The 15,794-nt window shown below is 36.1% G+C and overlaps 1 protein-coding gene across 1 annotated transcript in view; it reads right to left on the minus strand.

The window, feature by feature from the left end:
- Positions 1-282: 282 nt before the first annotated feature.
- LOC118188224 (uncharacterized) overlaps positions 283-15,794 on the minus strand; it is a 33,263-nt gene continuing 17,751 nt past the window's right edge. The window contains exons 2-4 of the mRNA XM_085813365.1: positions 9,573-9,710; positions 4,705-4,976; positions 283-4,612 (exon numbers count right to left, since the gene is read on the minus strand). Coding sequence (XP_085669491.1) covers positions 4,178-4,612; positions 4,705-4,722 — 453 coding nt within the window. The 5' untranslated portion in view covers positions 4,723-4,976; positions 9,573-9,710 and the 3' untranslated portion in view covers positions 283-4,177. The remainder of the gene's footprint in view (positions 4,613-4,704; positions 4,977-9,572; positions 9,711-15,794) is intronic.

Genomic DNA, 15,794 nt, shown 5'->3' on the forward strand with positions numbered 1-15,794 from the left:
ATATGCAGTGTATATATGAATAAGATTTTACAAAATAGGACTGCATATGATTGTTTTTAAAGCTAACTTGTAAAATATTTAACAAGGACATTTTTTTTACATTCAAATACCACTTAAAATATAATTTTTAAGAAATGAAATGAATGTAGAAATAAGTTTATAACTGTATTCATATTTCTAAAAATGTACAGTGGTGGTCGAAATTGTGGACACTTTTGGAAATTTTTATGTTTTTGAACTTTGTATGCTTATAGAAAATGTTACGTTTCGCAAAATGCAAACTTGTATATATCATTTTAAAGGGAATTTATTACTGAATTCAATATAAAACACAAAATTCAATTATTTGCAATACAAAAAAGTTATATGTACTTTAATATAAATAAAAAAACACAGTTATGAAGTGGTTTGTAATGTCTAGCTTTCCTGGCCAATATGTTAGTAACTGCCAGTAGAAGCTGACATATGTTTACACTTGAAACAATTCATTATTTTGCTTTGTTCTGTAGAAGGAGGACCTGTTTCTTATACACTGTAAATACAAGTAGAAATTTTTGTAAAAATTTTTAACATTTAGTCAAGAAGCAATGGCATCAAATGAAAGAGTAGATTGGACACCTAGAAAGAGATGTAATATTATTGTGTTACGAGAAAGTGGTCTTTCCTATGCTGAAATTGCAAGACAGGTGGGTGGTTCAGTGACTACATCTGGAGTCCGAAAGTTTTGTTTACGATATCAGCAGACAAATTCAATAAAAAAACAAAGAAGGAAAAGGTGCACCACATCTATTGATGACAGAAGAATAAAAAGACTATGTCTTCAAGATAGAAAAATGTCATCAGCGGCCATCAGAAGTGATCTGAATGATGCTGGTGTTTCTGTCAGTTCAAGAACAATCAGGAGAAGATTAAAAGATGTTGGACTGAGAGGTAGAATTCCACGAAAAAAGCCTTATCTTAATTTTCAGCAGTGAAAAAAAAAAGACTACAGTGGGCAAAGGTTCACATTAATTGGACAGATGATCAGTGGTTACAAGTTATATGGAGTGATGAAACTAAGATATCGTTATTCGGTAGTGATGGGCGAAAATATGTAAGGCGTAGAATAGGAGAAGAGCTACATCCTGACTGCATTCAAGCAACTGTGAAGAACCCAGTTAGTGTTATGATTTGGTCATTCATGTCAGCATATGGTATTGGTCGCCTTCATGTCATCGATGGAACACTGAATGCCAGAAAATGCATTGACACTATTCTAGAACCAAAACTTCTACCTTCCATCAGAGATATCTTTCCCAACAATGCTTCGTTTATTTTTCAGCAGGATTCTGCTCCTTGCCACACGGCCAAAATATCGAAAGAGGGGTTTTGTACAAAGAGCATTAAATCGTTGTCATGGCCAGGAAACAGTCCTGACCTCAATCCTATCTAAAATTTGTGGCACCGTTTGAAAACTCTTGTCTGAATGAGGCGCCCATCAAATAAAAGGGAACTAATTGAGGCTATAATTGTTTCCTGGCATCATGTAATAACGATAGAAGAGCTTAAAACTCTTGTCAGCTCAATGAAACGTCGATGTGAAGCTGTAATCAAAAATAAAGGGTACCCTACTAAGTACTGATAACTCACTGCAATCATCACTATCTAATGTATATCGATAACTATTATCGTTTAACTTTTTTTTTGTATTGCAAATAATTGAATTTTGTGTTTTGTATTGAATTCAGTAATAAATTCTCTTTAAAATGATATATACAAGTTTGCATTTTGTGAAACGTAACGTTTTCTGTAAGCATACAAAGTTCAAAAACATAAAAATTTCCAAAAGTGTCCACAATTTTGGCCACCACTGTATAGTAGCATATATAATTGTGTCTTTCATTATTTCGCAGTTGAATATCTTCAGCCAAAACGAAGCCACGGATCTCCTACGCGCAGATTAAAAATACCGCATAAGTTAGGGCCATTTTCAAATGAGGAAAACACTTATGGAGTTAATTTTGTGAGGATTAAATACAAAGCTAAGGTTAAAAGCCAAAACTATATGGACTTTATGTTTCTTTTAAATATAGATTAAAGACTGATGAACTAGCTGAAATGGTAACAGTTTTTTGGCAACATTGCTTCTTTGTTTTTCTGAAAAAGACATTAAAGACTCATGAACCAATTAAAATGGTGAAATATTTCCGGCAATGTTGTTTTTTTGATTCCCTGTAAGAGGCACCAAAGACTGACGAGCCAGTTTTCTGGCGAAGTTTTTTCCTTGGTTCTCTGAAAGACTGATCAGCTAACTAAATGGTGAAAGATTTCCCGGTGTTGCTGTTGTTTCCGTTATTCGTTAAAAGTTTAGTTAAGCAAAATCGGGAACCGTTCATTTTTAGAGTATTGTTTAAATGACTATTTGGTTTAAAGTATATTTATATTGCGATCTATCTTTATATTTGATTTTGAATTTTGGACTTGCATATAATGTTATTAGACCAATTTGGTATTTTTCGAATAATCATTTTACAATATGTAAAAGTTTTTTTTTTTTTGGTAGTCAATTTGAAACAATATTATGTTTTATTCTTTTTTCCAAGTGTTTCGAAGTTGTGTAGGGAAAATCCTGGCACACTTGTGATTCACTTTTTCGGTTTTATATAAATTTTTATATAATGTAAATTTGTTTCTTTTTTCGATTTTTGATCTCAAATTTACCGGGAGAACGAAACACGTTTTCGAAGCTTATTAATCAACTTTTATGAAGCTTTAATTCATTTTCCCCTGATGAGTTCTGAATTGGAGTTTCAGTAAAGGAAGAATAATTTTTATATTTTTATTATCTTGTATATATGTTCCCTTTTTCCATTTTTAGTTTTCGACATTGTACTAGTATGATCATTTTTATTTTGAATTGTTTATTTCTATTGTTTAACCCCTTTACAAGGATGCAATTATTAATATTGTTGAGGAATTGCCTTGCTTTGACTCCAATTTACTTTTAAATTTAGATGCTTTAAGTTTATTTTACTTCAATTTTGCAGCTACAGCAGACGCGTACTAGGACTAGGACGCGTTTAAAAAAGTTGCTTTTAATTTTTGCCTCTTATTAAGCTTCTTTATGTATATACAGTGGTACCTCGATATACGAGTGTTTTGAGATACGAGCCGCCGACCGAGCGATATTTTGCTGTGAGATGAGAGCAAGATTTGAGATACGAGGAATCTCACACTACACCGCTGCACACGACCGCAACATGCGCGCGCAGGTTGATGTCATGTGCAGCGTCTAACAGTTTCTCCCTTCTCAGTTACACGATCTACATTCGCAGCAGCATACAGTGGTTCAACGAAAAATTAGTTTTGAAGAGGAGCCAGAGATGGAGGAGGTTATCCCTACAAGAGATATAAAGGAGATCTTGGGAATGTGGGAGAAAGTTGTTGAGTTCGTGAATAAAAATCCCCCCGAAAAAGTCCCAACTGGTCGCGCACCGGAGTTGTTCAACGAAACTTGCGTAACTCATTTCCGCAATATCCTGAAAGGGAGGAAGAAACAAACCTCCTTGGACAGTTTTTTCTAACGATCTGCAGGTGAAAATGAGCAAAGCGTGACGAAAAAAGCGAAGACGAGTGACGAAAGTTAAGCGCTTCACTTTTTCTTTTAATTATGTTTTTATAGAATATGTATTTATTATTTATAAATAAATCTTTCATCTTGTAAATACATTTTCTTATTCGAAAAAACTTAACAAAAACAACTGAGGTGGTGTTTTGGGAGCTGGAACGGATTATTAATGGCATTTCAATTAATATCAATGGGGAAAATTGCTTTGAGATACGAGCAATTTGACATACGAGCAAGGTTACAAAACGAATTAAACTCGTATGTCTAGGTACAACTGTATGTATATATAACATTTTTCTTCCAATGAGTTTATTGCTTTCCGTTGCATGAATTTTGAAGTTATGATTAATGTTTCATCCGTTTTCAAATCATCGATTTCAGATAGCAGGACTAACTTACAGTCACCAATTCTTGGGGAATTTCCTGAATTTAACTCCCTCCGCCTTGAATACAGATCAAGATTTGTAAGTGTACTAACGGAGACCTACACGCTATTCTCAGTTAGGGAAATATAATAATAATGGCTTCTGTAAATACATTTCCTAATTTTTCCTTTTGTTTTTTACAGGTTTAAGATGGCCATAACGTTTTATTGATAACGATAGAAACTTTAGGGTTAGTTATGGGTCTGATAGCAGTCTGGGTTTGTTGATTTTTATAAGATATAGGCCTTGGTTTGCTCATGGAGCTGATAACTCTGTTAAGTTCTGTTTCCACATTGTTTCTGGCTTTTCGATAGCGACACATATCCGTACCACTCATTACTAATATGATGATGCCAAGGCCGAGGCATGTTGGCCCGCTAATAAGGACAGAAGTTTCATCCACGTGGCTATTGGCCGCAGAGGGATGTCTCACGGAGATTGTTGTTACTATAAGACCAACTCCTAAGCACACTAAGATGACTCCTCCAGCAAACATGCACAAGGCTGTCTTGATTTTCGAATTACCTATTGGATGATACATAGACGAAATCACAGAATTCGTGCGTTTTATGCTTGCCATCTGAAACGAAAAATACATTAGTTTTAAGAATAAGAATTAGGTCAAGGGAAAAAAATTAATAATGGTGCGGAATCTAACAAAATGGTAAATACTTTTTGTGATGCCTCCATATAGTGACACAAATTCGGAAATTTGTAACATTTACTAAACTTATCTCATTCCGAAAACTCCAAATACTTTCTCCTGTGTATGTGTAAACGTCTTAAATCATATATTGTTCAGCATATTTTCCAGCTGCTGACGAAAAAGCAGAATAAGAGGAAATATGATATGAAAAGTATTTGCAAAATTCGCAAGTACAATCGTGGGAAAGGTCTACTGACGTCGTCCACTGCTGAAGCGTCTTGTTGTGTGAGCAATGAATCTAAAACATAAAAAATATAAGAGATTTATGATTATAAATAAAAATGCTAAATATCATTTAGCAAAATATAATGCAATACATATATTTAATATTTAGTAAATAATATATGTTTCAGACATTAAAAAGTTTTTTGATTCTTTTGCAATAAATCATTTGCGTGAAAAGGCTTTTGGCCAAGCTAATTACCGTAAAATTATAAATTAAGGAATTCACACTCTAACAGATCATAAAAGAATATTACTGAATACCAGTGAAAGGGAAAAAAATCAACCTCGAATTATTTTTATTTATTTATTAATTAATCAAACCTTCAAGGCAAACTTTACGTAGACTGTCTGAAAAGTTTCCTACTTAACAAAGAAAAAATATTTCCCCCCCCCAAAAATTACTTTTATTTTTTTACATGGTCTCTTTGTCTATGCATTTCTTCCAGCGATGCTCCCATCCTTTTAACCCGCTGAAATATTTATTATGTGGAATCTTTGACGAAAATCTTTGTCCTCTAAGTGCTTCTTTTAGCTTAGAGAACAAAAGTAAAGTCACTTGATCCCGACTAAGGCGGGTGTCCAAGCAGTTCAAATCGTAATTCATGGATTTTCGCCTTTGCATCCGTTGAAGTGTGAGATATGTCTTGGTGAAACAATTTTTTTTCTTTTGCAAATGTGGCTAATTTTCCTCAATTTCTGCCTTTAGCTTGTGAAGTAACTAGTTGCAAAGTATGCTCCTGTAACTATTTTCCCTTTTCATGATAATCTATTAAGACAACCCCATCGCTGCCCCAGAAAACTGTTGCCGTCACTTTCCTAGTAGAAGGAACAGTTTTTGCCATTTTTAGATCCGATTCTCTCTTTGCAGTCCACTGTTTCGATTGTGTTTTTGTTTCTGGGATGTGATAATGAATCCATGTTTCATCTCCAGGGATTAATAATCGAAAAAAACTCCGATTTATTGCCCCGACAGAACAGTGCAAATGTTCATTCGGACATTCATGTTTTTGGTCCAAAGCGAGCAAACGCGGCACCCAAACTGCAACCAGCTTGTGCATATCCAAATCTTGATTCAATACGCGGCAAACACATACTTTGGACATGCTAAAGTCTCTGCTATCTCTCTAACCTTGATTCAATGGTCGTCCAGCACCATATGGTGGATTTTAGCGAAGTTTTCATCCGTGGCTTGCAGTTTTTGTCCTTCCTGAACGTTTATTGTCATCCAAACTGGTACGGCCACGTTTAAATTCAGTTGCCCAAAATTTCATAGTAGTAAATGATGGTGCAGAGTCTCTGTACACTGTGTCCAACTCCTCCTTAATCTTATTAGGCGTATTACCTTTCAAAAACAGGTATCTAATGACAGCACTATACTTCATTTTTTTTTCATTTTTGTAAAAACGATCACATCAACTCACAAAAGTAATTGTAAAACGAAACAAATTCGCGTTCAAAATGGCTGAAATTTTGATTGGTAGTTATCAAGTGATACTCAAACAAGTCCCTTCCTCTCACTTCGGTTGATTTGAGGTGCCATCTACATATAGAGATCAGAAACTTCAGACAGCCGCCTTAAATGACGTCAAAAATTGTAAATTCTGAAGTCAAATATCTGGATCAGGTCTCATTGTATGGGAGTCAAACTTTTCATATTTTATTTTCAATAGCGAATGAAGAAGTTTCTAATTATATAAGTACAGAACTCCAGAAATCGTATAAAAGTTTCGAATTTAATACAAAACTGATTTTTTAAAAATTAAAATTACCGAAACATGAATATTTGCGTCATTTAAAATATTTTTTATAACTCAAAGCATATGTCTATGATCAACGGCTGTAAAAATAAAGGCCGAGTAAAAATTTTTATGAACACTAAGTATATTTCAGAGAATGAACTAGTTTTTTTCACTAGGTGCCTAATCTCTTTTAGTTGGGCCCGTAATGAAGCTGCTGCCTGTGTCTGGATAGCGGTCAACGAGGCAGTTGGCTCTAAGCATGCGTGTCGTATGATGTGACGGTCTTCTCGACGATTAATCTGTCGAAGGCGTCCTGAGCCTGGTCGCCGTGCAAATGACGTCTCTTCTGTCCACTAGTTCCAACACCTCCTCACAGTAAAATCAGAACGGCCTACCTGACGAGCTACTCGCCGAGTTGACCACTCAGCTTGCATCATCCCGATGATTCTTCCCCTCTCGAACTCTGGCAGCTGCTGGTATTGACTTCGATGGCGGCGTAACGGCATGTCTACCTCAGCGTTTCCTTAGCAAAAGATTAAGTACAGTCAAACAAGCTCTGCTTACCTGCTTCATAATCCAAGAAGAACGAAGTTCAATGCCATCTAGAGGCATTACGCAAAGCGCAATCGCGCTGCATTTCTAATCATTTTCATATCTACCCAACATGTACCTTCATACCAAGTTTCGTTACGATCCCACAATTATTTCTTCGTGTACAAATTTTTATGGCAATAAGTGTATTTTAAAAGGCTTAACTTTTCATAATTTTGTTTTTTTAATTTATTTTATGAATTAAATAGCATTTTAAGGTTCTAGGAAAAAAAACACACAGGAAAAAAGCCCACAGGAATAATGCTCACAGATATAAATGGTCACAGGAAAAAAGCCCACACAGAAATATGCTCACATAGAAAAATACTCACGTGGAAAAATGCTCAGAAATATGCTCACATGGAAAAAAGCTCACATAGATATATGCTCAAATGAAATAAGCCCACTAATAAATGAAGTACATAGAAGTATCCTTACATTAATCAATCAATAAGTAATCGATTTGAATATCGTACACCTAATTGAATTTTTTAAAGAAAAATTATTTTATCATTTGAAAAAATTGTTGGACAAATGCTCATATTAACCTTTTCAGGGGCGGTATATAAAAGAATGAAAACTACAGTAAAATTTTGCATGTACTGTAATATTTTATACCCACTGCCCCCTATACGACATTTTTTTCCCCTGTAACTGTCAATAGTTTATTTTTTTTATTTACTCTGCTTTTGCATACTTTTGATGTGTATCTATAGAAATTGATGTCTGAATGTAGTTATTTAAGTTTGGAGCCAAAAAAGTTCTAGAAGACCACAGTTTCCAATCGAAGTGTGGAATCATTATGAAGCAGCCTTCTAAAATCTCCTAAAACAACAAATTATTACGAAAGCTTTCATAAGGTACTAAATTCATTATTTAATTGTAGCCATCCTAGTATGTGGTTTTTGTTTAACGGACTGAAAAAAGATTGCAAATACAGGGCGTACTGAAGTAAAAGAAAATATGAAAACTTACATCATGTAAGAAACTATGATGAAATCGATGATAAAATTAGATATTTACATATATTAGGTAATATTCAGTAAGTTTGTAGAGACATTAGATATTTTGGAAGCAGGAGATGTGAAAAATGAGAAAGCCTTCGTTGGGAATCCAACTACAGACCACTGGAATACGCCCCCAGCGTGCAAACAACCACACCACGAAGGCATTTTAGGAAGGCGGGAGAAATACCTCATATACATCCCCCTTTTAAAAGGCGACTGGGGTTTTTAGGTGATTCAATCGCCAAATTCTGGGTGTAGAGAATCATCATCTACCACCCTTTTAGTTCAGACGCCACTGTAGAGACATTAGGTATTTTGGAAGCAGGAGATGTGAAAAATAAGGAAAACCTTCATGTTCCTTCGGTGTGATGTTCAGCAGTAGTAGTCGAATTGCCTCTATCTTCCCAACGCCTCCAGACTCTTAAACGCCGGAAATCGAACCACGGACCTCTAGAATACGCGCCCAACGTGCAGACCACCACACCACGAAAGCATGCTAAGAAGGAGGGAGAAATATCTTATAAGTTTATGTGAAGTATACATGATTTATATATAACAAGGTATTTTACGTAATTTAAATAAAATAATTATTTCTATTTGCTTATTCTTTTAAATGTTTGTGTAACTTATACTTACTATTATTTTGTTTTTTAACAATTAAAATTGTAATAATTTATCGCTGTATATTCTGTTTCATTTTCCTTCCTTCCTCCTCTCTTCTTCCTAATTCAAAACGGCCCATTTGTTAATCTTATACAGCAACTAAATCTACACATAAGTTATACAGCTTTTGATATATATATACCACATATGGTTTGGTAATTTAAATAATTTTTCTTTGAAAAAATTCAAGTAGGTGTACGATGTTCAAATAGATTAATTGTTGATTAATTAATGTAAAGATATTTCTACGTATTTTGTTTATCCGTGGGTTTATTTCCAGCATGTGAGCATATACACATGTGAGCTTTTTTCCGTGTGAGCATATTTCTAAGCGAGCATTTTTCCATATGAGCTTTTTTCTATGTGGGCATATTTCTGTGTGGGCTTTTTTCCTGTGAGCATTTATACCTGTGAGCATTATTCTGTGAGCATTTTTCCTGTGAGCTTTTTTCCTGTGGGCATTTTTCCGGTCACCATATTTTAAGGATTGTAACTTTCTGATCCAAATTTCTGATCCCAAAAGTGCCTGATTTTATTTTTCAGGCATCTCTTTTGATAATTTTTGAAATTTTATATAGAAAACGCAGAGCAATATTGTTTGAAACTTACCTCAAATTATGCCTTCTGAAATTACTTATAAAGCTGTCTCACTGATGAAAGCTAATTAATGCACCAAAGATAATTTCCATTTTATTTCTCTGACTTCCATTTGAACTTCCATCCATTAACGTCTTAACTAAACAATACCTAAAAACACATAAATGAGAAATCCATGTATCATTCTGTTACATTGCCTGACATAAAAAATGCAACACACACACACACACACACAAAAAAAAAAAAAAAAAAATGCTTAGAATGTGATATGAACTGATACACAGACAGAGCATGTTTATGTAAATAAATGATATTATTTATAGAAAGATGAATTTATGCAGTGCTGAAATATCCAGAGAATCAGTAAGATGTATGGCCACCTGTCGCGGCAATGCAAGTTGCGACCTTACAAAGTACAGATTCAATTAGTGTGCATACAGTGTCTTGTTGGATGGAAGTTCATATGCTCTGAAACCTCTTACAAAGTTTGTCCTCCGATAACCGCTGAGGCAGAGTACGCAAACGACGACCAATCTCCTCCCAGATATGCTCGACCAGGCTAAAGATCAAAGAACATTCCAGGCCAAGGAAGCAATGTAATATGCTGTAAAACTTGTCCGATAACGAATGCCGTGTGCAGTGTCGGGTGGTCCTGCTAGAAAATACCCGTTTGCAGCCGCTAAATGTAAGGTAGTACAACAGGCTGCAGCATCTAATCAATGAATCATCGTGCCGTCAATGTGCTTCTGATGCGTAGGAGAGGTGACCTGCTATTAGGACTGATGGCATCTCGCATCATTATGCCCGTTGATAAGCGGTGTGATGTTCAGCAGTAGTAGTCGAATTGCCTCTATCTTCCCAACGCCTCCAGACTCTTAAACGGCGAATATCACCAGGCAAACAAAACAGTCATCGCTAAATACCAAACTGTGCCGTTCAGATTTCCAAGTGTCTCGTTGAAGATACCATCGCAGTCCTTCGAGTTGATGGTTTGGCGTTAACGGTGGTAGGGCGGCTTGTGTGCGAGCCACTTTTAACCAAACGCCAGGAAACTGTTCTTCCAGATATGTAAGTATCCAAAGCTTCTTGTGCATTACGGAAAATGTCCACAGTAGTTGATTCTGGAGCCGCCACCGTTTTTTTTTCGTGTCGATTTGTTCGTTTAGGTGGACCTGGACTTTCTCTGCTATTTAAAGTTTCTTCGATGATCCATCTAGACAAAATTCTATACGCAGTGGATACATCTACGTGCTCTTCAGCAGCGATGCAACGATAATAATAATAATTCTGAACGTGCTTCGACCACTTATTAGTGCCACTATATGTCCTAGACCCCTTTAATTTAATTCCACCACTCGGTCTGGGTCCGCGGGGTTACCACTCCCGGTTCTCGGACTTTATATGCTTGAAGATCTGATTGGTCGTCAAGAAGCTTCAAACAGTACTACGTAGGCTAGGACTCGTCCACTGTGGGCCAGCCACAACAGGCCGAGTACAGAGTTATTACCTCACTCTTCAACCAAAGGTTCCAGCCAGCCTCTAGTGGGCCAACCGCCTGAAAGAGTATAGAGTTGTTACCTCTCTTCTCACAGGTTAGAAGGCTTCGCCAATCCCCCTAGATCCAAATGTATAAAACGATCTTCATTGCAGTTCTGGAAATGCCAAGCCAGTGTTTTTGCTCTCCTAGAATGCTCCTACCATAGTAAGATATTAAGTCAGTGTGTACAACCTGGGGGGAGTGATACAACGATTTGACCAACCAGCCGTACGCAGTCTGCAAACTGAGCTCTCGTAAAATCGTCCGTTTGCCGGAACTATCTACGATTTTTATTAACACTTGTCTTCTGGAGAGTCGAACTTCTCGAAATTCTGGATTCCCTAAGCAGCAGAGAGTAGGGACTGTTGGTTCGTCCGCCGTTTCCTTCCCTATTATCTCATCCTATAATCATGAGCAACTTGCATCTTACATCATCTGCGTGACTTGTCCTGCTACGTGTTTCTCAAAATTAGCATAATTATACGGTCGAATCTTTATGGTGCTGGATTTTTTGCGTCGGGCAGTATATTTTATAAAAAGTGTACGCTGTATCTACAAAAGTCATTACTTGGCCTTTACGTTCTCATCTGTTAGTCGAAGACATGCGCTTCCAGTTACAGAAGTGTTTTAAATGATACAAATATTCATGTTTTTTGCATTTTTAAATTTAAAGAAATAAGTTTTATAAAAATCCCTAAATCTAGCATTTTATACGTTCCATCGGTTCCTATACATATATTCAGAAAACTTTTATACTCCTTATGAAAAACTAAACATAAAAAATTTGGCTTCCATACGATTGACCGAGATATTCAACTTCCGAATTTTCAGTTTTTGACCTTATAACGTTGCGCGCCTCTAACTAGCACGCAACCAAGAGGTGACTGTGAAAGCTTGTATAAACCACAGAGTCTTATAAAGGGTTTAAGTCCCTTTTTATTCAACGTACTAATTTACAATTGCGTTCTCTTGACGCTTAGAAACGGTGCCAACTCGGCAGTCAAAATAAAAATAAAAACCTGAAAAGAAATTAAAGACAATATTCTAACTACGAGGCTCTCTCAAACAACTAACTCACCGCGTTTTACAATACGGCTGCTAATTCAGCAGACTTGAAGCTCACTGGAACAATTGCAACTACTTCCCGCCAAGCACATAGGCCGCAACGCGGGGTTTTTCAAATCTCTATAACTACCTCCGCGCCCGCTAAGTAAGAATAACTCTCCCTCACTGAACTTGTTTCCTTCTATTTAAATCATACTACTTCCGCTGATAATTTGAATGCTTGCGCGTTCTACTCAAATTTACATATTCTGGTATTGGCAGTTCCAGGGGAAAGTAAGGATTGACAGGAAAGATAGTTTAAACTTAAAATAAATGTTAGTTAAAATAAATATAAACCCTACATTTGCCGCTGCCAGAATTTGGAAAACTTGGAAGCAGGTCCTACAAACGACCTGTTGTAAGTTTATCTAATTCTGAACTAACTGGCGAAAGCCTCGTTTACACAAAAATAATCTTATGTAACAATTAAAATTCTGTTACTCTTTACAAAGGTTTCTTCTTACAGCAACTTTTCCTGGACTTCATCAATCAATCTTGGTCTTTCCTTCCAGCATCTGGAAGGAATAAGTATCAGTATCTTTCTACATACATTATAATTTACACTTTCTTGACACAATAAATTTTTGTTTTTAACGTTTCGTTTTTCTTAGTTATTGCTTACTTCACATTCATTCAATTTTTCAAGCATTAATTTAACTTTACCCTGGCTCTCCACCGTGTGTGGTGTCAAACGGGAATATTCGTGTTTTAGTCTTACAACACTTCCCCTAACCACCATGATTTGTTAGAATTCAACAACCAAATAGACACACCTTACACGACATTCTACAACTCAATGAGCTACTTTAATATTCTTAAAAATTCAAATGTAGGTGGAGAACCCTACAAAACACATTCATTCTAACTTCCCCCTCATTCATCTTTTAAACATGCAGGCTTTCGATCTAAAGCATGACTTTACAGTTTAATACTTAAATTTTGACTTCATTGCTTTTAAGCATTCACTTTTAGCATCTACAATTTTATGCTTCTAGACTAAATTCTACTTTTACATAACATGAAAGTATTTACATACATTTACAAAAGTTTAATACATATGCTTTTTACAATTTACCATAAAATGAATAAGAGAAAATAAATTTTTACTTTACTCATCCTTCGCCAAGCTGGCGGCACTGAAACTAAAATTCTTATTAGTACATACAAGAATACGAAGTTATTTTTATCTCCGGCCAAATTTTGGCTTTAACATAACAGAATTAGTCTTTCGACCAACAGAAAATGCTTGTTTTTAGCTTTTACACTTAAAGAAAATAATACTTTTGCCTTAGCTAAATAAAGTAAAACAAAACTAAGTCTCAACCGAGACATATTGACTTTCGTCAAAACATAGAACTTCGTACTTATGCATAACATTTCGGAACAAAAGAGAAAAATATTTATAGAAGGTTTTAACTTATCTTTGAGTTTTCGATGCTTGAAACTCCGTCATCCGTTTTTGACAAAATTGATCCCAAGTTAGAGGTGTCATGGATGTCAATCTTCTCCTTGTTGATCTCCAATTGTCGTCCCCGTTGATCTTTCTTTTGCGTCCTCTACATGCTGGCCTCTTGACGGAGTAATCGTCTGGTTGTTGGCTTTTGCGTTTCTGCCTGGGACGGCTGGTCTTGACGTCCTCCGGTCTGGAGTCCTTGAATTTCTTCTGTTCCTCGTACTTCTGTGCTTCCTGTTGGCGTTTCAGTTTCCGGAACGGCGGCCTTGCTGGCACCTGACTCTGTGGCCGTGTGCGCGTTCTTCTTGATGTGTAATTCCTCCTGCCATCCTTTGTAGGTGGTGTTTTTCTTTTTACCACGGTTTCTTTACCCGGTTCATCTGTACTTTTGTTTTTCTTAAACGCCGAAGTTTGATAATCATTTTTTCTTTTTGATACCGACGTCCGGGTTGTAGAAGTGCTAGGTCTCTCTTCAGTTCTCCGTTTCTTGGGTGGTGGAATAGTTGTTGCAGTCTCTGGCCCTTCTATTTCGTTTAGACTTGAGTTCTGCAAGAAACTTTTAAGGATTTCAAAATCATTGGGATTATAGTATTTTTTCACCTGGTCGGGACTTGCTTTACAGATTTCCCCTCTCTCGTTTTTAAGATATAAAACTACTCCTTTGATTTCCTGAATTACATAGGGACCTTCAAACTTTGGAGCTAGCTTTGCCATAAAATTGTCTGGGGCACTTGATAAAGAAAATTTCCGTTTCAATACTTTATCACCAACTTTAAAATCTGCTTCACGGCGTTTTTTATCGTAATAAATTTTCTGCCTATTTCTTGCCGTATCCGAGGTTTTAAGCGCCTGATCAATTAGTTTTTGCACGTCCTTTTGTTTGAATTCCTGCTCTCTTTTTTGCACAAAGAATAATTTATCTAAAGGCGTAATTAACTTTCTGCCTAAAAATAATTCTGCTGGAGTTTTTCCCGTAGTATCATGATGTGCCGTTCTTAAAGCATAAGCTAATTCATTTATGTAGCCATCCCAGCGCTTGTGATGTGTGCTAACGTAACTGCGAATTATTTTTACAATGTTTTTATTAACTCTTTCTGCTATGTTAGCCTGTGGTCTATACGGAACCATTTTGATATGGCGTATATCAAGTCCATTGCATATGTTTTCAAATATTTGACTAATGAATTGTTTTCCGTTATCGCTAATGACTTTTATCGGTGCACCGTATTTTAAAATGTATCTGTGTAAGAATGCATCTACGACTGTTTTGGCTGACGCGCGTTTAAGTGGAACAATTTCTATCCATTTTGAAAAATGATCTACTATTACTAAAAGAAAACGATTTTTATTTAACTCGCTCTGGGGGAAGGGACCAAGGAGATCTATGCCTAAAATTTCATTCGGAAATGTAGCGCGAATGCTATTTAAGTACCCGGCCGGGCTGTAATTAATATCATTTATTAACTGACATTGATTGCAGGACCTGACATACGCCGTTACTATTTTGTATAATTGCGGGAAATATACCGCCTCGCGTACCCTTTTTAAAGTCTTTCTGACCCCGAGGTGGCCCGCTGTTTTTTTTTCGTGCAACTCCCTCAAAATGCTTAATCGAAGCGAGGCTGGGATGACTGGCTTATACTCAAGATTTTCGTTCGTTGTTTTCGTATAGAATAATAAATTATCTATTATTTCATAGTTTTTTGCTCTATTTCTTATCGCATCGATATCTGTATGCTCAAAGCCTTCGGGGTCTTTCAAATAAGCATAGATATTTCCAAATTCAGGATCAGCTTTCAGTTCAGTAATAACCGTATCTCTAGAATCTAAAATTTTTGAAGTCAACACAGCGCATTTAAGTTCATTACCTTCCTCGTCCAGTTTTATACGAGAAAGTGCGTCAGCTACATTGTTTTCCTTACCCGGTTTATATTTTATTGTGATATTATAATCTTGGAGTTTTAAAGCCCATCTTATTAACCTGGGCGTTAGGTTTTTTCCCGAGTAAAGTCTACCAACAGCCGCATGATCCGAAAAGACAGTTACTGGCGATTTGCCGAAATAAACTCGAAATTTGTGTACAGCCATTAATACGGCTAATGTTTCTCTTTCTGTAGCTGTATAATTCCTTTGTGTTTGA

Source organism: Stegodyphus dumicola, chromosome 3 (genome assembly GCF_044657685.1).
Source record: "Stegodyphus dumicola isolate Sdum_Otavi_A_Nest chromosome 3, ASM4465768v1".
NCBI lineage: Eukaryota > Metazoa > Arthropoda > Arachnida > Araneae > Eresidae > Stegodyphus > Stegodyphus dumicola.